At 38.0% G+C, this 27042-nt stretch overlaps 3 protein-coding genes across 3 annotated transcripts in view; 1 reads left to right on the top strand and 2 right to left on the bottom strand.

The window, feature by feature from the left end:
* LOC142336170 (ERO1-like protein beta) overlaps positions 1 to 27042 on the bottom strand; it is a 459014-nt gene that overhangs the window by 61677 nt on the left and 370295 nt on the right. The gene's annotated exons all lie outside the window — the stretch shown is intronic.
* LOC142346804 (uncharacterized) lies at positions 10642 to 12327 on the bottom strand. Its single transcript, XM_075398890.1, has 2 exons — positions 12029 to 12327; positions 10642 to 11071 (listed from the first exon to the last, which is right to left on the bottom strand). Exons 1-2 carry the CDS (start codon positions 12282 to 12284, stop codon positions 10719 to 10721), a joined length of 609 nt encoding a protein of 202 aa, XP_075255005.1. The 5' UTR covers positions 12285 to 12327; the 3' UTR covers positions 10642 to 10718.
* The window catches only part of LOC142346837 (uncharacterized), a 236672-nt gene continuing 222254 nt past the window's right edge, over positions 12625 to 27042 (top strand). The window contains exon 1 of the mRNA XM_075398892.1: positions 12625 to 12640. The gene's annotated coding sequence lies outside the window, so the exon portion shown is untranslated. The remainder of the gene's footprint in view (positions 12641 to 27042) is intronic.

Here is a 27042-nt window from a genome sequence, read left to right on the forward strand (position 1 = left end):
AACAACGTCTACCAGCTAGTTGTCATATTTAATATGATCTGTGTCCTTTTAAGCAGAATGTTCTGTTGTCTCTGTTATATCTTTTCCAATTAATGATGTGCTATAACTGGGAAATGAACTTCGCAATCGACATTGATATCTATCGGCCATGGCTACTCGTTTGACTAAGGTAAAATACATATCGGAACTGTCTATTCCATGCTCGACTCAAACAGGCCTTGTTTCTTCGAATTTAGATGGGCAAAAAATGTCATTATTTAAGCTCTCTAATTTCCAAGTCTTATTTCTTTAATATTTGGCTTTCTTTAGTGAATTGAGAGACCACGAGGCAATTCATTGTGAATCTAAGCAAACAAGATAACTTTCTCCACCTGTTTATTATTCAGACAACATCTTCCTTTTCTCCTCAGAAGGCTGAATCGGTCGATAATGACGAAATCGACCGAAAAATTCTCGTGGCGGGTGAATGAGTGTAGGGTCCGGCGGAAAATGCTGGAATTGATCACTGGCTGGGGTATCATGTTCGTTATTTCCAGATCGCCCTCTTCGTCGTCTAGAACTAATGGCATATTTTGTGCAAGAGCAAAGCCAATTGATTAGATGCCAAAGGAAATTCGTTTCCCAAAAAAGTGTTATATTCGGCCTCGTCTTAAGTTGCTTCTGATAAGATTTGACCAAGTTTCCACAATTGGTAGGTGTGGTAGGTGGCGAGCGTTATGTATCTTCGAGAAGTATTGATAAGTGGACTGAAAAACGAAGGGATTGATTGTACATTACATCGAAAAAAGTCAGCTACTAGATTATTATATGCTGCGCAAACGCAACTACTTCTTAAGAGCAACCGATTGACCCTTTTTTTTCTTTTAACTACTGTTTCCTTGTCTTGACTGAATAATCTGATGTTATGAAGATTTATTATTCAATTGAACGACTAATCAGATAGAGGAGTAATTCAGCTGTCATTTAAGGTGCTGACGACCTTGATTTCTAACTGAAGATGTCATCTTTTCCACGCTCGCAGTTGATTAAATCCGGCATTTCCTCCCCGGAAAGACTTTAAGATTAAGTTGCTTTTAGCTACTAACTTCAGAAATTTCCACCTGTGTTTTTTAATTGATTGACAGCTAACTTTGAGAGTTAACTGAAAGACTAACAGTGATTAAAAACTGAAACAGGGTTTTCTTACATTTGATCGCTACTTCCTATCTCTCTTCAGCGAGGAAAACATTTGGCTTCAGGTGTCCAGTTTTGTTGTTTAGTGGCTATTCGAATCGCATTTTCTGCATTGGGTTGATTCTGAGGCTACAACCTTCTGAGAAATTTTACTCTTATCCCAATTGATTTAAAATCCATAAGCAAGAACGGAGTTTCAATTAGAGGCTGGTTTCAAACAATGATTCATTGACCTTGAATTCTGAAATGTCTTTTGTTTAACGATTGTTAAGTCAAAATGATATTTTCAGATCAAACCAACGTGTACTTTGCAATCAAACCCACGCGGACCCAACGCGTACTTTTGATTAATGGTAGGTTGCAGCATAGTGTAAGTTGCAATTGCTTCTAATTAACTACGACGGACACGAGTCCATTTCGGCAAACGGTTGGAAAATTGTACCATCAACATAGATGATCTGCCTATCTTTGATGGTCAGTTGATCTCCCTTTCAATTGAAAATGATTCGATTGTTGAAGACCATCACGTGGACGAAGAACGGACACATACATGAAAAAATACAGAAGCAGGACATCGTCGGTCTTGAAGCCAACCGGCTTATATGTGTAAACATATGACACTATGCATATAAAAGAATCAAAGAAAAATTTTTGAAAACGGTCTTGGAAGCAGGATTTCAAATGAGGAGCCTGCTTTTGTTTAGCTTTGCTGCAACCTTCAGCTATGTTGCATCGTTTTTCAGCCAACTGTTAGACCCAAAAAAGACGTAAACGACTTAATAAGTCAGACGCCGTGTTCCAGATTTTCCAATCTGTCAAACATTGTTCATTGGAGTGATTGATTTATTATTACAGTTTTCTACAAATCTTCCTCAGTTTGACGGTTAACGATCGAGCTAAGACACGATTTCGATTTCTTCATAGGGATGCCCTTCTATAACTAGCAATCCAGCACAGGAATCAATTTGTTCCTTCGTCAGGGAACTTGGTTATCGCCTTGCTGGGTTAAATAGTGTTTCAGTACCCCATTTAGTTACCATACCTGGAAAGCTTTCATCTAGCATTGGCGTAGCCATCAACACCGTCAATTATGTTTCGGTAGATGACAGTGGTATTGACACTTTAAAAAAGCCAAAGTCGTGTTTTCGACGCTTTGGAGAAGCTGCGTTTCGTTGTATTTCTTTTGGCGGAATAGTTAGAGCTGATTTTTGTCTATTGTTCACGAGTCCGTCAGATATATCCAGTATGATACTTTCAAAGTCTTCTTTTGGTAATCCCTTCATTGGGACTTCTTTTTGTCATTGCTGTTATGCTGTTAAGGATTGTCATGCGGTACGAATAATCTTCCGAAATATCAGCTTTGATATTGTTGCGAAGATTCATGGTTGTTGGAACAATACTTGTCTCAAAATGGGGACGTTGGTCTCCAACACATAGTACTTTTAAAAATATTCTATCACTCCTGTTTTGCGTCAAGTTTTGTCTGTTATTGAGAAGTCCAATTGAACTATCTGTTTTCTTGTTTATCGAAATTTTTCGAAATTGCGAAGTTCATATCCAACCAGAGTTAGATTTTTCAGTGATTTATTGACTCAAGCGTCTTTCAATTATTCAGAAGTTTGGACCTTAAGTTTTTCCTTGTTTCCTTTTCTGAATTTTCATATCCATCAAAAGACTTAAAGACGCAGCCAAGTGCGGAGCCTGTTCCTGTGCCTAATGCTAAGGATCCAAGAGCAAGAGCAGCAATTGCTCCTAGACCAAACGCTCGCCTGCTTCGTCCTCAGGCAATTCATTGAGAATCCAAGCAAATAAAATAACTTGTTTCGCCTGTGTATTGTTCCGACAATACGTTCTTTTCCTCCTGAGAAGGCTGAATCGGTTGATATCGACGAAAGCCACTGAAAGCTTCTCGTGGCGGGTGACTTGTGTAGGGCAGGCGAAAAATGCAGGAATTGATCATTGGCTGGGGTATGATGTTCGTCATTTCCAACTCGCCCTCTTCCTCAACTAGAACTAATGGCATATTTTGCGCAAGAGCAAAGCCAAAGGAAATTAGTTTCCCAAAAAAGTGTTATATTCGGCCTCGTCTTAAGTGGCTTCTGGTAAGATTTGACCAAATTTCCACAATTGGTAGGTGTGGTAGGTGGCGAGCTTTATAAATCTTCGAGAGGTATTGATAAGTGGACTGAAAAACGAAGGATTGATTGTAAATTACATCGAAAAAAGTCAGGTACTAGATTATTATTTGCTGCGCAAACGCAACTACTTCTGAAGAGCAACCGATTGACCCCTTTTTTCTTTTAACTACTGTTTGCTTGTCTTGACTGAATAATCTGATGTTATGAAGATTTATAATTCAACTGAACGACTAATCAGATAGACGAGTAATTCAGCTGTTAATTTAGGTGCTGACGACCTTGATTTCTATCTGAAGATGTCATCTTTTCCACGCTTGTAGTTGATTAAATCCGGCATTTCCTCCCCGGAGAGCCTTCCAGATTAAGTTGCTTTTAGCTACTAACTTCAGAAATTTTCACCAGTGTTTTTTATTTAATTGACAGCTAACTTTGAGAGTTAACTGAAAGACTAACAGTGATTTAAAACTGAAATAGGGTTTTCTTACATTTGATCGCCACTTCCTATCTCTCTTCAGCGAGGAAAACATTTGGCTTCAGGTGTCGAGTGACGTGTAGAAAAGTCTGAACCGAAGCTCCAAGATTGGGAAAAATGACACCAAGATTTCCTGTTTTCTTTTCCTAGCAACAGTACGCGGAGAACTATACAATACGGTCATAATAGTTATGGATCTCATCTGCCTAACGAAAGACCATTTGTACCTTTCGGGGAACTTATGAAACTGATGATTAAATGATTATCGCAAAAGAGCACTTGTCGCCAAAGAGGCTTACGAAGAAATTTAAGAAATACAGAGCAAATTTCGAAGTTGGAAGCTTCAACCCGTTAGCTTTTTCTCAACGATTTCAACAGGTTTGTTTTCCGCTTCATTAGTTTAGAGCAGAAAAGGGGTCAACAATTCTGTTGAGGAAACGTTGGCAGCGGTTGTCGGCAGCGACAAGCAAAAAAACCGCACTAGAGAAAATAGGTCGAACTCAGGCGTCAAGTACAATAAAGAACCAATTGCAGAGACTCACGTTAAAACCAATGGAGTGAAAATATCTTTTGCGCCCACTCAAAAAGATATTATTACTGATTTATCGTTCGAGCAACTTGGTACGGGTCGTCAGATGGAATTAATTTCGTAAGTTGGTAATTAGACGTAAACGACGTAATAAGTCAAAACTGTCATTTATGTTTCCGCAGAGGACAGTGCTATTGACACTTAAAAAAGCCAAATTCGTGTTTTCGACGCTGTGAAGAAGCTGCGTTTCGTTGTATTTCTTTTGGCGGAATAGTTAGAGCTGATTTTTGTCTATTGTTCACGAGTCCGTCAGATATATCCAGTATGATACTTTCAAAGTCTTCTTTTGGTAATCCCTTCATTGGGACTTCTTTTTGTCATTGTTGTTATGCTGTTAAGGATTGTCATGCGGTACGAATAATCTTCCGAAATATCAGCTTTGATATTGTTGCAACGATTCATGGTTGTTGGAACAATATTTGTCTCAAAATGGGGTCGTTGGTTTCGAGCATATAATACTTTTACAAATATTCAATCACTCCTGTTTTGCGTCAAGTTTTGTCTGTTATTGAGAAGTCCAATTGAATTATCTGTTATTTCTTGTTTAACGAAAATTTTTGAAATTGCAAAGTTCATATCCAACCACAGTTAGATTTTTCAGTGATTTATTGACTCAAGCGTCTTTCAATTATTCAGAAGTTTGGACCTTAAATTTTTCCTTGTTTCCTTTTCTGAATTTTCATATCCATCAAAAGACTTAAAGACGCAGCCAAGTGCGGAGCCTGTTCCTGTGCCTAATGCTAAGGATCCAAGAGCAAGAGCAGCAATTGCTCCTAGACCAAACGCTCGCCTGCTTCGTCCTCAGGCAATTCATTGAGAATCCAAGCAAATAAAATAACTTGTTTCGCCTGTGTATTGTTCCGACAATACGTTCTTTTCCTCCTGAGAAGGCTAAATCGGTTGATATCGACGAAAGCCACTGAAAGCTTCTCGTGGCGGGTGACTTGTGTAGGGCCGGCGCAAAATGCTGGAATTGATCATTGGCTGGGGTACGATGTTCGTCATTTCCAACTCGCCCTCTTCCTCATCTAGAACTAAAGGCATATTTTGTGCTAGAGAAAAGTCAATTGATTAGATGTCAAAGAAAATTCGTCTTCCAAAAAGTGTTATATTACCGTCTTCTTGCTTTTTGGCCAGATTTGACCAGGTTTCCACAAATGGTAGGTGGCCAGCGTTATGTATCCTCGCGAAGTATTGATAAGTGGACTGAAAACGGAAGGGAATGATTGTAAATTATATAGAAAAATGTCAGTCACTAGATTATTATACGCTGCGCAAATGCAACAACTTCTGAAGTACATCCGCTTTACCCAATTTTATTTTAACTGTTGTTTGCTTGAGTCTTGACTGAATGTAATATGCTTTTTACAGCTGTTACTTTAAGTGCTGACGACCTTGCTTTCGATTTGAAGATGTCATATTTCCCCCCCCCCCTTGTGGTTATATAAGTCGCGCCATTCCTCCACGGGAATCCCCTTGTCTGCCTTGGGTTGAGTCTGAGGCTACAAACTTCTTGGAAAGTTTCCTCTTTCCTAATTGATTTATTTTTTTTAAAATTCTATAAGTAAGAACGGAGTTTCATGTAGAAGGTGGGCTTGGCTTCAAACATCGATTCATTGATCTTAAAATCTGAAATGCAGTCTTTTGTTTAATGATTAAGTGAATCTTATTTTCAGATCAAACCCAGTAGTAGTTTGCGATCAAACCCACCACGTACTTTGCAATCAATGATCAGTTGCATGATAGTGTACTGCACCAGCGCTCCGAGTAAACTACGACGGACACGAGTCCTTTTCGGGAGACGCTTGGAAAATTGCATTCAACATTGATGATCTGCCTATATTTGATGGTCAGTTGATCTCTCAATTCAAATGGATTCGATTGTTGAAAATCATCACGTGGACGAAGAGGTGACACATAGGACGAAGAATGGACAATACATGAAAAAAGACAGAAGCAGGATATCCAACTGGCTTATATGTGTAAGCATATGACACTATGCATATACAACAGTTACAGAAAAATTTAAAAATTTTTGAAAACTGTCTTGGAAGCAGGATTTCAATTGTGTAGTCTGCTTTTGTTTAGCTTTGCTGCGGTATTTTGCATCGTTTTTCAGCCAATTGTTAGACGTGTAGAAAAGTCTGAAACGAAGTTCGCAAAAAGAGATTGGGAAAAATGACACCATTTTTTTCCATTTCATTTTCCAGCAATAGTACGCGGAGAATAATTTTTTTTCTCTAGCTTTTTTCTCAACGCTTCAAGTACGATCAAGATCCAATTACAGAGACTCCTGTTAAAACCAAGGCTGTCAATAATTGTTCTGTGCCCACTCAAAGACAAACTTCTGCGGCGAATCATTAAAAGCTTAGGCGTAGGCAAGACTGCCAACTTTCAGCAAAACATTTGCGCAATCTGGGTTCACGCCGAGATGCCTTCAGAAGAATGGTTTGTCCGGTTGCCGAAGAAACTCTTTTGGATATGGTTGCAAGCTCGGTCAGTCAACTTGCCCTCAATCTTGCTAGCAAAGGAGCACCGGATGAGTAGGTTGAGGGAACGCAGCAACAGCCGAATCGTCAAGACAACCATTAATTATGTGTTCTTAAACGGTTCGCGAATGACGACTAGAATACGGTATGAGGCGATTTTAGCAGCTGGGCAAAGACCTGAAACGGAACAGAAGGACCCAATACTTTAGTTGAACAGTAAGTCAACAAAAACGAGTAGAAACGAACACTCTTGCATTTTCAATATATGTTAGTGCTGCGGTTATTATTCCTTCAGATCAATTTTATTTATGCTGTCAGCTATCATTTTACTGTAATTTTGAAAAAATGTTTATCTTGAGTTACGCAAGAAATTTATTTTCAGTTGATCGTTCAGCCAGGAAAAAAGCTTATTTTGCTCTACTTTACATTTAAGCTCAATGATTGAGCCATCTCTCAATTCGAGCTCAAAGCACCGTCTCTTGTTTATAATTCTGCTTCATTTGCGGTTGATATCTTCACTGCTGTTAATAACTTTTCTGAGAAAGGTAAGCAGGCAGAAAAAACTTAACAATTTGCAGCCAAATTCAAAGGTCGAAAGTTTTTAATCTCCAGTATGCTTTTGTCCTTTTATAAATGCTATGTAAACAGCGCTTATGCTTAGGTTTATTTATTTTTTTGTTTTTAATTCCAGTGACCTTATCCCACAAGGCTAAAACGACGCAGTCTCCATACGTTTTGTTCTTTTTATAGTCCAAACAACCATTTGAGTGGAAACCCGTTGAATTCCTTATTCCTGCTTAAAGTAACTTTTTGGTGCAAGATCTGTTCAAACTCTCTGCACATTTTTTATCATTCTCAACTGATGAGACCTTCCCGAAGCAGTGTGCCAGTTGCGAAATCTTCACTGTTGAGGTACAGAGGAAAATTATACCCAAAACCAAATTTTCATAACCGTTATATTAGTTAAACTAATTGGTTTTTCTTCAGTCCGCTTTTAGTTTACGCTATATTCCTTTGCCTTCAGTGCAAAACGCATCGAAAGCAACAGTGAAAGTTATATCAAAAAAGTATCGGACTGTTCCCCTCAATTCTTCGGCGAGGTGTATTCAATAGCAAGGCATTTCGATAAGATGAGCTACTGAGAGTTTCCGTAGCCCATTTCAAAGAAGTGTTTGCCAACGATCGACGAACTTTTAAAAAAATTCCAAAAACGTTGAGATTTTTTCGGAAAGCGTTAAAAAATTTGTTTTTAATGAATTTTTTCAACCACGAAGAAAGATATCTTTTAGAATTTGAACTACATGTAGTCCTCTTAGTAATTACACCTTTAGAGAAATCAGTTTTTGACAGAGGCTTGATCGAACTTCTTCCTCGAGTTTCAGCTGGTCATAACGCCACCACAAATCTAGCCCTTTCCAAACTTCTCCTTAACTTTTCTTGATTTTGGCCGGCTATTGTTCAGCCCTTGTCAGTAACCCCTTAAGTAAAAAGTTCCTAGATTGCAATGATTTGTGATGTATTTTTTCACTGTTGTTTGGTTCAATCAATTTCATTTATTATGTGACTTGCATTTTTTGTAGCAAATTTGTGAGAACAACGAAACTTAAGAAAACGTCTGGATTATCGTAGAACTTCTAATGTTCAAGAAAAGTGGTCTGATTCAAACTTTTTTACCACATAGATCAAAATGTGGTAGTTTGACCATTTTTCGATAGTATCCGCGTTCAAAAACCTAACTGGACAACCCTTCGGGTAGAAAATTTCTCATTTCAACCCTTCGGGTAGAAAATTTCTCATTTGGACGACCCTTCGGGTAGAAAATTTCTCAACCCTTCGTGCTAGTTACCATTAGCAGGCGTATTCCAATCCATCCAAAATCGAAGTTATGGCATAATCTCGTACCAAAAAAAATAATTTTCCTCTGCTTCAAAAAATAAATCTGTCAGAAGTCTTTTTTCTTTCCGGAACTGGAACTGCTTGCGTATTTTCGGGGGTTTCACTGTTTGATCAAATGCATCAAGCTATTTGTTGTTTAATTGTTACCATAATTCCACTGGAATTAGATATTTGCACCAAATTTTCTACAAAAAAATTTTTTTTTAGTTTAATGGTTGTTCCTTGAACTGGTTTCTCTTAAACCAAGTGCATGTGTATTAAGCAATGCAGGAAATGTTATTTTGTTTTGGTGCTTATTTCACCAGTTTTTGGTTTTCATGGTTCCTGAGTTGCCCCTTTTCGGTGGCGATCCTGTATAAGAGGTGTACGATTTACATACCGAGTTTGCATCCACTTAACATTTCAATAAACTGGAAAATGTAGGCTGAATTGTTCATTAAAAAATTAGCAAGAGCTGAATTTTCCAACAAGCTAAGGAGAGCTGAATTCTCAACTCTTGAGACGTCTGGCTTTTATGAATTCGTGCTACATCATAGTTAAAGGTGCTTTTAATTTCTGCATCTTGGTATGTCTTGACATGTCATGGTGACACTTTCTTGGTTTTACTACCAATATTGTGTTTTAATACCTATGCAAGAATCTTGCAAGATTGTACATATGTTGACATCATCTTGTCTAGTAGTATGGCGAAATAAACCATTTTTAATATGTTTCTTATCAAGAAGATCTATCAAGTTCGATTAAAGGATCAATCCGCTTTTTCAATACTGACAATAAAAACTCAAAATATTGAAAACGAAGTGAAATGTCACGCGCTATCAAAGTGGACTGAAATCGGCGTCAATTTTTTCAGATTTGTAATCCATTTATTCCAACTGGAAAATTTAGTACTTTAACTTGATCAAGTTTGAAGGTTCGTAAAGTAGCGGGAACAATTTACAGCTCAAGTGCCTAAAATTAAACATTTATCAACTAATGTTGACGAAGTGCTCCCGAAAAACAGACTGGGACACTTGAATTTATAGGAGGCGTGGTTTAGAAATGTTTTATGGGTGCAAAAAGTCGCCCCAACAGTGACATCTTAACCACTAAGGTACAATTGTTTTGCTTCCCTTTCGCTCACAATTGATTTGATATTAGCAACAAACTGTATTCCAGAATGAGAGCAACTTAGGTCACTACAGAAGATAAGAGCACAGAAAACGATGCAATGAAGCTTGAAGAAAAGTAACCCAAAGAAGTCAAAGAACAAAAGCGCAAAAAAGCTCAAGCGAAAATTCAACACAAGACAAACGGTTTCAATAATTGAAAACTTCGTTACGGAGGAATTGAGAAGCTCTGAACGGAACGAAACCAAGTCTGTCCGATTAAATTGTGCACCTACACAGCCAAACGTGTCAATGAAACTGCCGAATTTTTTCCAGATATCAGACTGTTACCTTTTCCATATACGAGAACGTAACCTTTCAGCAGTGAGCGCGCCCAATTGGGTTTAGCTAATCAGGGAATTCTGAACAGTGGATAATTTCGATACCACAAAAATTAAGAAAATAGGAGTTAAAAATTCACTCGAAAAGTCATCGGTTAAGAAAAGTTTTGCATCAAACGACACATGACAATAACAATAATTGCTTCATAATTCATTCGAGAGCAATTTGATATGTATCCGAGATTCAGTTATTAGAGCGCTTTCTGAGGTAGCAAACCCTCGGTTTTAATTTAAATCGCAAATGAAAAACTGGTTAGCCCAAGAATCGTCTATCACATCTCAGAGGGCTCTTAATAATCGTACAAATACAAAACAGGTGTGGCCGCGTTTATTTTGCAACAATTCTCAATGAGCGCATACGAAGTTCAGCTCGGGGCCGAAAAACTGTTCCTTGGTAATCCCGAGAAAAATTAACTGTGATCTGGGAAGAATCTTCTTCAAGCAAATCAACTCAAAAAGAAATTGGCATAAATCATTTTCGGTACATTTTTAGTTTAATTTTTGTCTTAAATGTTTGAGGCCTAACACCTGTTGGGAACTTCTGAATCTGTTTGGCTAACTGAATAGAATCCAACTCTTCCCAAGGAATAAAATCTTGTCCTTGGCTTCCTCGTTTCTTCATGAGCAATTTCTCCAAATGATTGTTCCTATTGGTGTGAATACATCGTTCAAATATAGCGTGTTCCTTCATGCAGTGCTCCACAGCAAAATCGAATTCTCTGAAACAGTTGAGGAGCGCCGCCATTTCAGTGTTACATGGCATTTGCCGTCCTTTGGATTGGGCCACAGACCGCACATTGTCAGCTATTCTGCCCTGAGGCACACCTGAACACAATCAAGGACTTACACCTAGCAGCATCGTTTACAAATCAACTCACAAAGTCACCAAACAAATTTAATTAAAACACTGTTTACAAACAGCAAAATATTATGAACAATATTTGAGTTCTTCAGAGCAGGCAAAAACATGGGACCCAAAATGTTTTAAACCGGTTTTGCGAATTGATTTATTTTGTGCTCCTTGCCAAAATGCTCAGTACTGCCTGCTCTACTGATCTTAGAACATAAATTGATATCCGACCTTACTATTGCAACTTACTTTCCTTCAAATATGAAAAAATGAACAGTGGGTTGGGGTGCTAGGAAAATTGGCCGACAGGGCGTTTAGCCGACAAGGAAAAAATGGGAAATTTAGCCGACAGTTTTATCATAATTGGTCATAAATGTCTCATTGGTCCATAAATCAGCAGTTCGGTTGCGATAGATTCATATCAAGTCCCACGGGCCGCTGAGGCATGGCCATGGCCCGCGAGGCATAGCCATGGCCCGCGAGGCATGGCCAGATGCGGTAAAATACATTTGTTACGCTAGTTGATAGACCTTCGTTACACTAGTCGACGAAAAAATTGCGGTGTATTTGTCCGCTTACGAAAGTGTTTTAAATTGGCCAATCACAGCTGCAGAATAAGTTTTATTGCTCATTTTACTTAAAATGTCGGCTAAATTTCTCATTTTTTGGTTGTCGGCTAAACGCCCTGTCGGCCAAAACGGCGGCCACCGTGGGTTGGTCTCCTTTTCATCTAGTTGTTTGTGCTACGATTCTCGATAATTGCCAATAGTGAACACCTACCAAATAAATCAATTTCACATTTTGTAGCATTGGTTCTAAATGCCAAATTAAAGGACACGAATACTAGACAAAAAATCGATGGTACATACACCCAGAAGGCTTTGGTGACGTAAAAAGATTGTAAAAAGCGTTACTTAAAAGATAATACGTACCTCTGACCAGTTGCGTTGGCATTCTGGCGCCAGGAATTGCCATTCTATTTAATGGTCGTTTTCGGTAAATTTTTGCGGGCCCGTGTCGCGTAATATTGCCATTGAAATGCCTAGTATGCGCTTCTCTCTTAGAACTGAAACTGAATTTGTCACACCAAGCAGCAGCCTCAAAAACGACCGATGAGGTCTGTTGTGAAGAGCATTGTGATAGTGGCAGTGAGGAAAACCCCAATCTTGACAAAAATGATGACCACATTGCTAGCGCTTCATTACAATAAACTGAAAGCAGCACGAATGATACCTAAAATTAAAATGTTTAAAAAGATTTGAAATTAATCAAACGCAACCGACTAACGTCAACCATTTTACGTCTCAATCAACAATTTTACTTCTCAAATCTTTTCTCGCAAATCGAACACAATGCGTAAAATTGGGCATTGGCTTATCAGATAAAATAACTATTAATCATGGTATTCTACAAGGAACTATGTTAGGACCTCTTATTTTTCTGTTATGCCAACGATTGTTCTGAAAAACTAGGTGAAAATGATGTTGTGATAAACTTATTTATGTGATAAACTTAGCCTAATTGTTCAGATAAACTTATTAAATAGCGTTTGCTAATTATGCAGAGAAGTAATTGTCAGATAAAACTTAAATTGATTAACTAAAACGAACGTTTTCGAACATTGCGTTCATCGTCAGGTTTAAAAATCAAATGAAATCATTTACAAGTATATAAACTTGTCTTTGACTATAATTCTAAGAAATGAGTTAAAATAACATCCAATTTTTGAAATCATTTACAGTTAAAATCACATTTACAACATTTTATTTAAACTTATTACACTAAAATCAATTCATTTTATATTCCGGATTTTATGAAAATTCCGGGTATAATGCTTTCTATTCCAGAAAAGGGATTTTAACTTTCATTCCTATCTGATTTTATTTTTTACTTTTTGGGGTTGACAAAATTGCGAATTAACATGTACCAGAATATTTATTGAATTTCAAAAGTCAAATTTTTGTATTTGAACTAGTACTTCAATGTCAATTCCCTCCCCCGATATTCACCGCGCGTATTTAATTGCGGTTTCACCCTTTTGATGTAGATCGCTTCTATCTTCATTAGTTTTTCAACCCCGCGACATGCATCAAGAATCTCCCATTTTACGTTATGCGTTGTACCACAACATTCAACAAGGTGTTGTCCAACAGGGGAGTCCTTCTTTTGATGCTCTGAAATTCTAGTGGTAACATCTCGGCTGGTTTGGCCAACATAGATGGAACTGCATCCCTTACATGTAATTTTATATACCACATGGGATTTCAGATTCTTATCAAAAGGTGATTTTAGGGTGGGCAAGCAAGTTCTTAGCTTTCTTGTTGTGAAAATGATTTGAATATCACACAATTTTTTCAGTCTACTTGCAATATTTTGCGTGATATTTCCTCTGTATTGAACAAAAAACCTAGGTTTAGGCTCCCTATTAATAAAACTTATAAATTTTATAAGATGGCGTTCGTTTTGGGATGGTTTTGCTGTGACTTTTTCTTTCGTGACTATTTTATCCAACTTCTCATTAACAATACTGGAGGACCACTCCGTTGGGTATTGATTTTCAGTCCAGATCTCTTGATTTTTCTTAAGAGATACATCAAAGGATTGCCAGTCACTGGTCGCATTAAAAGTCCTATGCACAGTCCCTTGAATCACATTTCTATTTTGTTGTAACGGTGCACAACTACGGAAATTAAGGATTATGCCAGTATCAGTTGATTTTTGATAACAATGACAGCTGATTGTTCTATCTTCGTATAGGCTTATGTTTAGATCTAGGAATGCCTGGTCTCCACTTCCGTTTGGTGTCTCAAGAGTGAATTGTAAGTTCTTGTGAAGAGAATTTGCATTCTCAAGTTAATCTGCAACCGAACTCAAAATTAGAAACTTTGAACTGCTTCACAGCGGTACGAAAGTCAATTTGGAAGAACCATCCGATTGACTATAAAATTTGAATCCAATGTTAGTAAATGCTCGTAGTCTTTTGAATTTTGATAGACGAACAAAGTTTGCAAATGGTGTGATGACCTGTAGATACCCCATTGTCATGGTTACGGAAACTTGGTGGAATGAAGACATAGAAGACTCAGAACTTTTGCTTCCTGGGTATAGCTTACTCAGATGTGAAAGAGCTGTCAACAAACACGGAGGTGTTTTGGTAGCTATCCAGAGCATTATCAGTGCAAAACGAATCAGTGACGATCTCCCGGATGGATGCATTCTCACTATCGTTGACATACAACTGAAGAAATATCTTGTATGTGTTATCTACAATCCTTCACTAGGTAGCGCTTACAGATACACTTTAGCTGACTTTGAACAGGTACTCGGAGTCATTGAAGAATTCAAGCAATACGCATGTTTGATTTGCGGAGACTTCAACCTCCGAAAGGTCAACTGGAGCCTAAATCACAGTGCAGATGAGTACGAGCAATCGGTGATTGAAATGTTTGAAAGACATAACTTTAACCAAATAGTGGACTTTAGTACTTGTGGAAAGAACACACTAGATCTTGTGTTTGAACGGAAAGTGGAAAACACTACTGCCAAGATTGATCTTGTCTTCAGACAACTGTTTGACGTTTCAGATCACGAAGCGATATTAATATCGATTAAAGAACACAAAGAAGAACGCAAAACCCCTTTCTGCAATTATTTCAGCTTTTGCAACGCCGATTACGATGCGATGCGGCGAGAAATGACCTTGTTCCCTTTCGAGGCTACATGCTTCACTGACATCAATCGAATGGTTGAAGAGTTTTATGATTACAATAAATCCCTAATAGAGAAACATTGTCCCAGACGTACTCAACATAGACAGCTTGTGCCTCCCTGGTTTTCTAGGGAGACTTCTCATTCTATGAAGATGCTGAACACTGCTCAGCAAGCCCAACGCAAGAAACCAAATAGCTTAGTGCTATCGGAAAAAGTTTTGAGACTAGAAAATATGTTACTAGAACTTGCAGAAGAAGATAGGTGTCAGTATCAACAGAAGCTTGTGACCACTCGTGATACGACAGTGATCTTCAAGCACTTAAAGAGCCTTAGAAAAACAGTAACTTTACCCAAAATACTTTCTCTAGAGGAAGAGACTGCCAATTCCACTCAACAGAAAGTAGACCTGCTAAATAGGTATTTTCAGTCTGTATTTTCTGAGAAGACCGAAGACATGGTAGCCGATGACCTTCCGGACACAACCCTAATGAATTTTGATGTCAGCTCAAAAAGAATAAGAGCAATCTTAACAAACCTTGATGTCTCAAAAACTTGAGGTCCAGATAACATTCCCGCCTGTTTCTTAAAGCAACTGGCTGAACCGCTCAGTCTATTTCTGAGCGCAATCTTTAGGAACATCAAAAGATTAGGAAAAATCCCGAACTGTTGGAAATTGGAGCTGTTTCGCCCATGCATGAAAAAGGCTGCAGATCAAGTGTCAAAAATTACAGACCAGTGACCTTGATGTCTATAGTTTCGAAAGTACTCGAACGATGTATGTATGATCCGATCGAAAAGCAGTTCTCGGATCATTTAACAACCAGTCAACATGGATTTGTGAAAAAACGATCCGTTGTGTCGAACATGCTCTGTTTCTTGAACGACGTTCAAGTTGCGTTGGAAGGAAACCCAAATTCGGTGTATTCCTTATACACCAACTTCTAAAAAGCATTCGATAAGGTCCCGCATGCTGAATTGTTGATCAAAGTAAGGAGAATTGGAGTGGGCGGGTGTGTACTTAGTCTTCTCAAGGACTATTTATATAACAATAAACAGTTCGTGAGATGTGATGGTGTCAGGCCGGACCTTCTACAAGTATCAAATGGTGTTCCGTAGGGGTCCATTTAGGGGCCCCTTACTCTTCTGCATCTTCATAAATGATTTGCCAACTTCCTTGATATCCAGCACCCCATATCTGTATGCGGATGACGCAAAATTCTTGTTTATGGACAAAAGTAACCATGAAGTTCAAAAAGAAGTTGACAGAATCTCACTTTGGGTATCCAGGAACAGAATGTCACTTTCTGCTGAAAAATGTTGTTATATAGCATTTAAGGGACAATCCCTCAGCTTTACGATGAATAACACTACATTAGAGCAATCCACAAAGGTGACTGACTTGGGAGTGCAGCTTACAGGTATCCTGAAAGCGGCAAAGCACCTCGAGTCTAGGCTTGAGAAAGTTAATCGAAATTTTGGTTTTCTGACGAGAAATTTATCGAAGAATATGGAAACGAGAGTGAAAATTTGTAATTACAAATCCCTAATTCTACCCTTGATTACTTTTGCTTCAAGCTCTTGGCACTCATCGCGTGGAAGTATAAGATTAATGGAATGCTTTCAAAAACGTGCGTTGAAGTGGATAACGGGCTATAGGAATGCATCGTACTTTGGAAACATGGTATCCCTAAGATTACATCCGCTTCCTATGATTCTGCAACTCAATGATTTACTTCTATTGTCTAAACTATACCATGATGAAAAAAAGCACTTCCATTGATAGAAACCTATGAACACCAATATGGTAGAGTTGAAAGGAGATTATTCAAACTTCCAAAGCTGAGAACCGAGAAATTCAGAGAGAACTTTTACTTTCGAACTGCCAAAGTTGCCAACAATCTATCTGAAGAGATAGATTTTTCCCAGCCTTTGGGACTCAAAAGACGCATTCTGTCTTTCATGTGGGACCGTCTGATGTTGAACTTCAACAAAAGAGTAGTGTGCACATGGACCATTTTCTGTGATTGCTCCGATTGCAGAAAAGAGTTGAATCAAGACCAAAAATTATGTGAGCAATCCCTTCGGCTTGATGCCGAAAAGTCACAACAACAACAACAACAATCTAGAGAGTTCCCCTTTACCGTGCACACTATGTCATCCACATACCTCTTGAATAATTTCAATTCTAGTGTGTCCTCTTTTCTACCTTTTTCTGCACAATAGGAACAGATCCTAAGAATTTCCTGCATGGTCTGATATTCTGTGTCAGTGATACCTTGGCATTTTGCATGAAACCAGTTTTTGCATGATTCGCACTCGACTCCTTTCCCTCGGAAAGTAACTCGTCGGTTACAGTCAATGCATATCACCTTTGTGTCAGGTGTTTCGATCTCCCTTCCTTTTTTTGGTTTCTGCAAAGATTTTTCAAAGGATTTCATCCACAAATTTGCCAAAATTACCGCAAGCGAAGCACCCATTGCTAAACCGTCCGATTGAGTGTACCACATTTTAAAACACTTAAAGTAAACATTCGTTACGGCTAGTCTGAAAAGGCTCTTCATAGCTGACCTTGGAATCTCAGATGCCTCGTCACTGGAGTACAGTTCTCTAAGCGCAATTTCAATTGCCTCCTCGACCGGTACAATGGTGTATAAGTTTTTTACATCGAGAGACACCACTAGCACATCTTCATCCAATTTGGTAGCCTCTAGAGCTGCTCTGGCATCTTTCGAGTTAGTCTCAATATTTGCACCTGGTAACTTCCCGAAAAGGGAAACAGAATTTTATGGAGGTTATCGTAACTGCTACCGGGTATTGACAGAACAGGCCGAAGCAGCGTCCCAATTTTTGTGTACATTAGCAAGTCCATAAAGCGTGGCGGGTTCCGATCCAGTTGTCCTGAGCCTGTGATAAATCTTTTCACTTACATTTTCCTGTTTCATTAATTGATGCAAACTGCTATTTCTCGGTTTTTTGCGTTCTTATTGTTAGATCGTCACCTTCTCCATTACGAGGCTCAAACTGACTGGAGCCCAGGATTTCATTTAGCTTATCCGAGTTTGTTGTCTGTTTCATAACACAAAAACCGCAACCTTTATCAAAAGGTACAGCTAGTAGTTTTTGATCTTTCAAAAAATCATTAGCATTTTTAACCCCTCTATCCATTGGTGTCTCACGTACATTCTTGGCATAACATTTGGCAGACAATTCTATTTCACATAATTTTTCACCATCAGTGTTGTTCTCCCTTAACTCACAAACTAATCTGTCTGCATCCGCAAGGAAGTGCACTTCATTAAATTTGTCCCTGACTGGATGCTTTGGACATAACGATAAAACGTCCATGACAAATTTCGGCAGTTCAACACCATCCAGTGGAACAACATTAGTATAAGGTCCATACCGCAGAGGCCTGTCTTGTCCCTCAGAAAGCTTTGTTGACTTGTCATTAAGTCTTTTACTAATCAATTCGGAATGATCTCTCATTTCCTTTCTAATGCTGTACGCAATTGAAGGTATTAGTTCTTTTTTTCCCTCTTTCCTGAGAATGCCCCTATCCTCTCCAAGCTTTTCCTCGGCCTTGTTCCGCAGGACAATCTACGGCCTTGTTCCGCAGGATTTATTTTTTTCCTTAAGAGCTTAAGCTGAAAACTGTGCACCGCTTGATCTGAAAAAACTTCGCTTTTGGGGAATTCGGAACCTCAAAAAATCCGGAATTATATCATTGTTATTACAGTTTTTCAAAAAATCTAATCGATATTTACAGTTTAACAGTTTTTTTTGAAGATTTTACATAGTTTAGGAATTGTTTTAAGCAGTTGTTGTGCCTGAGAATGTATCTGAGCCATGGTTGTGGTAGAATTTCGCACATCACGCAAGCTCGCTCAAGGACAGGGGGCAGTGAAGCCCCATTGTTCAGGAGCTACACTCTCGTTTTGTGCTCTTTCTACCAGTCTTACCTTTGCTCCCGCCTTCCTCTGTCGTTTTCCGAGATTCTTCCCATTTTTTGAGCAGAGCTTTCAGGCTTCCTTGGTGGCGCAGGACAATGTCCAATGATTTGATCTTACGTGCCGGTTCCTGGTGGAGCACTCTGTAGTCTCCCAGCTGTGTTTTCCCCTTCCGTTTCGATAACAGGTGCTTTGTCACCCTCAGAACCAGTATCCCAGTGCTCAACAACTCTTTGAAAATATCAGGGGTTCCCTTGCGCTGACAGTATACCAGCGCTTCAAACTTGTTGTCATTCGTGTTCAAGTAGTTTGTTAGCTCTTTTACACTACTTGGTCTGTAGTTATTCGATTTGTGGCTTGAGATACTGTTGTTAATTAGATCATGCCATACAACAATGTCGGACCTTGTGCTCAATCTGCCCTTGACCAGAGGATTCTGTGCGTTTTTCAACCGATTCTTGTATTGGGGTTGAAAGAAAGTCCAGGTACTGTTGTTATTGTTGTCAGGAGTTCCTGTTTTTCACTGTATTGAACACTCTTTACCGCGTGATGGAGTGAGCTGGCTGCTACAATATGAACCATCCTGTCTGTAACATTTCACAAAATTACTAAAATTTTGCATTCTCTCGCCTTTTCTGGGCCCGTTAATGATCAAACTGACAATGATTAAAGATGCAGAGAATTAATTGTCAATTAAAACTTAAATTGATTAAGTAAGACGAATTTTTTCGATTATTGCGTTCGTCGTCAGTTTTAAAAATTATCAGAAAATTGTCAGAAAATTGTCAGAAAATTCCGGGTATAATGCTTTCTATTCCTGAAAAGGGATTTTTACTTTCATTCCTATCTGTTTTTATTTTTTACTTTTTGGGAACTAGTACTTCAATGTCAATTCCCTCCCCCGATATCAATGTCAATTAATATGTTAGTTCTTCAGATCTTGTTTTGGCCATCCAGTGAGGGGACCCGTGACAGAACACACCCTGAGATAACTATCAGGCATCAATATCACCAGCTGGTTTCTTTTCATATCATATTTTTCAATTGTTTCATAAATATATATTCAAAAAATTCGTTTGATTATTTGTTCTCCATGTACTGCCAATCTTTTTTAGGTAAATGTCGACTCCGCGCTTCAAGCCGAAGAGAATTCCAGGCTTCTCAAAGAGATTGGTCATCGGAACATCGCGGACAAAGTACCTGGACCCTATGCAGACAAAGGCGAAGATACACTACTTCAGAGGTGTTAACTTTGAGGATTTGGCCAGAACAGCATAGACCAAAGAAACTAGACACTTCAACTGTAATTGCTGTTTTAATGATCACGAGGCAAGCGCAAATAACTTTTTAATTAACTGGAGAAAATTAATAATCACAACTATTGACAAATTTCATCCACGTTTCAATTTTGTACCAAAAGCTATTGGCTCCAGAAATAAAAGTTTTATAAATAATCAAATTAATAATCTAAATTATGTTCTTCATAAGTTAGTTAGTAGTTTTAAACATTCAACCATTCAAATTGTGTCACCATACTTCAAACTCCCCTTTAATCACTTCTGTAAAATGTTATACATTTTTCTGTCTATGATAACCATAAGTTTGCTTGTTATTTAACCCTCAAGTTTGAATTCTTCACTCGTTAGTTAATCATATGTTTTCAGACAATTAACAGCCTCCCTTATTTATTTCCCATCCACATGTCCGAGCAGTCACAATGCTCAAAATATTCAACTCATCTCAGGGTTGGTGGGATTTGGTGTTCCTCATGCGCGACTTACCAGCACGTAAAGTGTAGAGGACTTAGAACTTGGCGAGCACACCAAGAGAACTTCCGCTGCGTAAGCAGCCAAACGAAAGCAACAGTAATCTCCTCAGAGGTAACAATTCTGAGCCATGAAACGGCTGATTGCCAGACATCGCAAACTTCTAGGGAAGCTTGTCCCGAACCCTGCAGTTATTGGCTGAACCTCGAGGAAAGCAAAAAAGAGATTATGAAGAACATCTACAACTAAGTTGTTCATTGGAAAGCAATCCTTATTACGTTACCGAGAAACAAGACAGGCATTAACCGATACCTTGAGTGCAACCCTGTTGTCCATTTTAAATGATTCTAGCACAGAAACGGCAATGTACTGCGCAATGTTGATGCCTCATCTCATTCTTGAAAGAACGAAGGATGACGCCTCAAATCACAAAACCATTGCAAGACTGTTAGATCAATGGATAAATCTGGACATAGATTCTCTGTTTCCTCAAGCAAAAACTATCCGGGAACGTATAAGCAAAACCAAGCAAAAACGATCTGTTGATGAAAACAAAAAATTTGAGAAACACATTTCAACAGAAAAATTTCCGATGCCATTCGATGTGTTACAGAAGAAGCAAATGGTGGTGTTTTTTCTTTAACTGACAAAGTTAACAAAAAAACAGTCCTTGATGTCATACGCGAGGAACATTTGGAACCATGAAAAACAAATTTGAATTATCTAGTTAGCAATGAACATCCTTAAAGTTTGCCGTAACATCAATCAATTTTTGAAAAACTGATTGTTTCAATCCTTAGAAAGTCTTCCATGAAAACGCATGGATGCCATGAGCCTTCCGCTCTTTATGCCAACGAATGGCAAAGGCTTCTGATATCCATTAAGTCATCCTCAACTGATCTATGCAAAACGATTGCTTAACTGGCAATACGCATAGCTGCGTCTAATTTGATATTCCTTCTTCCATATAATTTATGTCGGCTGAGAGCTCTTGATAAGTGCCCCGGTTTACGAACAATAGGAATTGCGGAAGTCATCAGGCGAATTAGTGGAGAAACTCTTGTCAAATGTATTAAAACCGACCTTAAGATACTAGGTTGTCACCAGGAACTAATTATTTGTCGAAAAGCGTGAATTGAACATGCAAACCCATTTAGACATGCTTTCAAAGACACAGATTCGGAGGCGATCTTGCTTATTGACGCAAAAAACACTTTCAATAGTCCCAACCGTGATCTTGCCTTACGAAACAAAAAAAAATTATGCCCTTATATATATCATTCTATATGTAAATCAAATCGTGAACCATCAAAATTGTTTATTAATAGCAAACAATATTCTCTCATGAAGGTACAACACAGGCGACCCCCTTGCGATGTCGACGTATGGAATTACCATTATCCCCTTAATTGAACTTCTTGACGATTGCTCTACAGTTCAAAAATGGTATGCGGACGATGGTAACGATGTCGGCTTTGTTGATATTATGAAAAACCGTCGCAACCGAAAAACACGGTCCTTCTTTCGGTTACCATCATACCACATGCCACATCATTACCAAAGAACATCTTCTGGAAAGAGCAAAGCAGATTTTTGTTCACGACGAAGTCGAAATAGTTGACGGTTATAGAGTACTTGTTAGTGTAACAGTTTCTCACAATGCATAAAAAAGTTTGTAGAATGATCACTAATCAGCAGAAATTGTTGTTAGAGAAGCTATCCGCTCCTGCCAATGTTTCACCTCAAATTGAGTGTAAATCGTTCACTTCATTGGTTCAGCACAAATTGACTTTCTTAGCATGTACAACAACCAATATTGATTAACTTTTAAAAGAATGTGAGAAATCAATCAACGATGAGCTATTACCTAATCTTTTAAATAATCCCGCCAACACTCCAAAACACAGGGATATCTTTTTGTTGCCGATAAGGGAGGGTTGCCTGAACATCATTAAACCTGAAAACCGCCTTAAGAAATGTGAACGATCAGTTTAACTGTCAAGTCCTTTAACCCTACCACTGCCCAAAGCCTAACTAAAGCAACAACAAATCATACATGAAATAAAAAAGGAGAAAGAGCTTGCTATCGAACCAAAGAAGACTAGAATTAGGAGAGAAGTGTATAATAACAAGATTCACTCACTTGACTTAGCTAGTGAAAAAGTGCATCAAGCTGGTTAAACGCTATGCCATTGAAGCAAAATCAGTTTGACCTAACGAAAAGCGAGATTCGTAATGTCATTGCCCTTTGCTAAGGCTGAGATCTAGTGAAGGCGCCATCGCTATGCACATGCAATGAAAACTTCACTGTGTTACTTGCCCTACAATGTCCGAAAGGAGGTTACACATACATGAGACATAATGACCTCCGCGATTCCTATGCAATCTTGTTAAGTGATGTCTGCCATGATGTCGAGATCGAACTTCATCTTCAGCCGTTGCAAGGGGAACCCTTTGCTGTTAAGTGCACGACAACTGATGATGATGCAAGATTAGATATCAAAGCCAACGGACTTTGGGAATCGAGGTTCAACAGAACCTAATTTGATGTGAAAGTTTTCAACCCGCTGGCAAAAAGTTGCCCTGAAAGCAGTAGCGAAGCCTACAAGTACCATGAATCTATTAAAAAGAAAAACTATGAACAAAGAATAACTGATGTTGAGAAATCAACATTTTGTCCGCTTGACTTTGCATGGACTGGTGGAGCTGGCCCATCAGCTTCCAAGCGCTGAAACTACTGGCATCAAAGCTCTCTGCGCAAAAATAGGACAGCTACTCTGATATCATATATCTAAGGACAAAAATAGTTTTTCTCTCCTGAGGAGTCCTATCCTCTGCATTCTTGGGCAAAAATGTAGATGCCTTGATGGGAGTTGTGTTTGAAGAAGGGAGGCTGTTAGTTTGATTCATCTACTTTTGTCAATTTTTGTTTGATTTCTAATGCTATCTGCCTTTTGTATTACTTCCTAAGCTAATGTTTGTATATATCATCATTTTATTGATAGATTTAAACAATACAAAATGCTTTATGAAGAGTGCTGGGAGAGCCCCGGACAAGCCAATTTTGTGTTTGGTTGGGCATTTCTCAATTTACCTATTTGTCGTTAATTGTTTGCAAATTTGAAAGTAGTAGTAGTAGTAGTAGTAGTAGTAGTAGTAGTGTTGGTGGTAGTAGTAGTTGTAGTGTAGTAGTAGTAGTAGTATTAGTATTAGTAGTAGTAGTAGTAGTAGTAGTAGTAGTAGTAGTAGTAGTAGTAGTAGTAGTAGTAGTAGTAGTAGTAGTAGTAGTAGTAGTAGTAGTAGTAGTAGTAGTAGTAGTAGCAGTAGTAGTAGTAGTAGTAGTAGTAGTAGTAGTAGTAGTAGTAGTAGTATTAGTAGTAGTAGTAGTAAAAGTAGTAATAATAAAAGTAGTATTAGATAGGCTTTAGGACGAGACCAGGGGTGAAATTCATTCTTCAGTTTTTTGCTGGCAAAATGTTCTTGGCAGGGTTACAGGGTTTCATTTCGACAAAAAAGAAGAATTATTAGTACAAACGGAAACATACCTGATAAAAAATCATCCCACTTTAAATGCCGATAAAAGAGAGATGTTATTCTATACAAATCATACTAATTCGGATCTAGTGTTTGCTATCAAAATTAAAGTTACCAAATCAGCTCACGCTTGTCGTTAACTGAGAGTACAAATTGATTCAAACTTATCCTTTGAAAATCACCTGAACTCAGTTTTATATAAATTGGTTAATGCAATTCGTTCTTTGTATCTTGTAAGAAATCAAATTCCTTTGAAAATAAGAATTGATGTTTTCAAGTCGTTTGTATTCTCTCATCTTTCTTTCAGTGGAGTATTCTTTCAAACTCTCACAGCAAAAAACATAAACCGCATAAACAGACAAATTAACTGGGGAATAGAAGTGTGTTATATTCGACAAAAATTTGACCACTCCATTGATCTTCACATTACGGAGCGTATCCTGCCTAGCCGAATTGTTTATCTTAAAAGTCAGCCTAATAAATCTACAAACAGAAATAAGACACTGAGAAACATCCGAAAATTTTAAAATGTTTACTAGTCGCTGTAAAGCTAGACAGAAGAAGTGAAAAAATCAAATACCATAAAAAAAGAGCACCAAAACGAAGTGGAGTAAAAAATCTCCGCTCCTGAAATGCGTTCAAAAATGGAACAAATTGCCATCTTCAATAAAAACTTTTAACAGTGAAACTTGCTTTAAAAATGTTTTGACCGAGTTTTTGCTCGATCAGAACAAAAAATACCTTTATTTGAAAAAAAAAGCCTTCAAACAATTTTTTTACCTATGAGAACGAACAACCACAATTTTAAGATTATTATATTAATAGCAATACTGATTAATTTATTTCAACATTTTAAGGCATGCAGATATCTAAACTTAGGGCCATATCTTGAGTAATTTACACTAATTAAACCTCCGGCGAATTGCTCTTAAAAGACCGGTTGGCTTCTCAGTAGCTAGCCACAGTTTCGTGAGGCTAGCTTTAATTTAAAGGAAGGGGCATAAGGTGAGTACATCGGGGGCTGAACCGCAGCGGGGGGATTGCAACAGTGGCTTGGGGGGTCGATTTGCGGCCGGTGGGTGGGAGTATGGAGTCAATTTCTATGAATTGCCCTTCACATCATAAGTTTAGTTTGTTAAAAAGCTAAGTCAATTATTAAATTTAATTTAAAGTTGCCCTATTTGGAATACAAACGTTTTCGCGATCTTGAGCATAATCGAGCAATCTAATAAAATGCAACTTAAATTTACTCTTTTTACAATTAAAAAGATTTAGTTTCACATAATAAATAAAATAGTATAAAAACAAAAATTTCTCAAATTTCGTTCTCCAGTTCGTTTTTGATGCTTCATTCAAGATCGTTGATCGCTAAAAAATAATTTTCGAATTGAGCAACCTGACAACTGTTGACTAGTATTTCAATGTCAACTCTTGGCTACGGTACTCATAGCTTGTGTTCAGCATTGGTTTCCTTGGTGCTATATTTAACGCTTCGAGAGTCATGAATTTTGTGGCACATTGCACTGATCTATTATACGCCAAACGAAAGCGCGTGAAGTGCCACAACATTCGCTTACATGCTGACCTACTGGTGAGCCCTTTTTTGAAGCTCTGCTATCCACGTGCTTAAATGTCTGCAAGTTAGCCGACATATTTGGAATTGCATCCACTACAAGTTATTCCGTATACCACGTGCGATTGTAGACGCTGTTCAAAACAGCACTTTAATGATTGTAAACCTGTTTTTAAATTCAGTGTTGTGTAGATCAATGTAATAAGCATTATCTTTTGCAGCTTTTCCTTGCGTATAATGCTTAATTGGCCTCTAAACAGTAGGGAAAATATGGTTATGTCCTTTTTCTTAAGCTTACCGTTTGATTTGTATTCCGCTGCTGTTTTTTAGTCTTTTTATAGTCACCTAAAATCTTTCCAATTGTCTGATTAACAATGCCTGACGACCAGTTTTTGGTATATTGACTTTTTTGCCCTATATTTTCTTTAATTTTAAGGGTTTGTCAAAGTAACGCCAGTTGCTTGTAGTCGAAAAAGCCTATGGATAGTACACTCTACAAAATTTCTGTTAAACTGGAGGGGAGCGCAGCTATGGAAGTTTAGAATTGTTCCGGGGTCTGTTGGCTTCTGGTACCATTTACAAATGAATTTTTGTTCATCGACAAAGACTGCCATATCCAGGAAAGTTAATTCATTTTTTTTCATCCTTTTTCTCCATTGTGAATCCAAATTTTCATGCAAATTGTTTCCTAGTTGGAGCAAATTGTTGGTGTCGTCTTTTACTGTGCAAAATATGTCATCTACATAGATTTCAAATGGCTTTCCTTTTCTAGTTTGGTTATCAGTTGGTGAGTTTTCACAATCAAAGCATTTCCAAACAACATCCCATATTTTATCGTATTGCTTCTTACTTATAATTTGACAATTTATGTAACACCAGTTCTCACGATTTTTGCACTCGATGGCGTTTCCAATCCAAACCACATTTATATGACAGATGGGACATTTTTTTTCAGAGTCTTTTGGTATCTCTCAAGCTCATCTCATCCTCAATCCTAAGTTATTCTTCAATAGCTTTCATCCAAACCTTGGCCAAAACATTTCTTCTATAATTCAGCGTTATTGAGGATACTTATGATGACATCACTCCATATAACAACAGCTGAATTAGAAAAAAGAGACAGGGAGAGGGAGAGAGATAAAACGTTAACGAGAAAAAGAAGGAAGAAATCCCCACAATACAGAGAGAGAGAGAGAGAGAGAGAGAGAGAGAGAGAGCAGAGAAAATTTTCCATTATGCGTATTTAAATCAAATAGAAAAAGAAACTGATAAATCAAAAATTCAAAGAAAAGTTTGCAGATTGCACAAGAGAAAAGTTCATAACTATTTTTGTCTCAAGAGGTCAGTCAAGTAACCCGTCTCCAAGACTTAAAAATTTCGTTGGTCAGTAATTATCGTAAAGCTCAACTACAAAA

This window comes from Convolutriloba macropyga, chromosome 1 (assembly GCF_964194025.1).
Source record: "Convolutriloba macropyga chromosome 1, txConMacr16.3, whole genome shotgun sequence".
Lineage (NCBI taxonomy): Eukaryota > Metazoa > Xenacoelomorpha > Acoela > Convolutidae > Convolutriloba > Convolutriloba macropyga.

What these genes read in the sequence shown, in the direction of transcription:
- LOC142346804 (XM_075398890.1), bottom strand. Translation starts at nt 12,284, where the DNA reads ATGTGGTCATCATTTTTGTCAAGATTGGGGTTTTCCTCACTGCCACTA. An exon ending in GCCAACGCAACTGGTCAGAG is followed by an intron (nt 11,072 to 12,028) that starts GTACGTATTATC and finishes GATTGTGTTCAG; the next exon opens with GTGTGCCTCAGGGCAGAATA.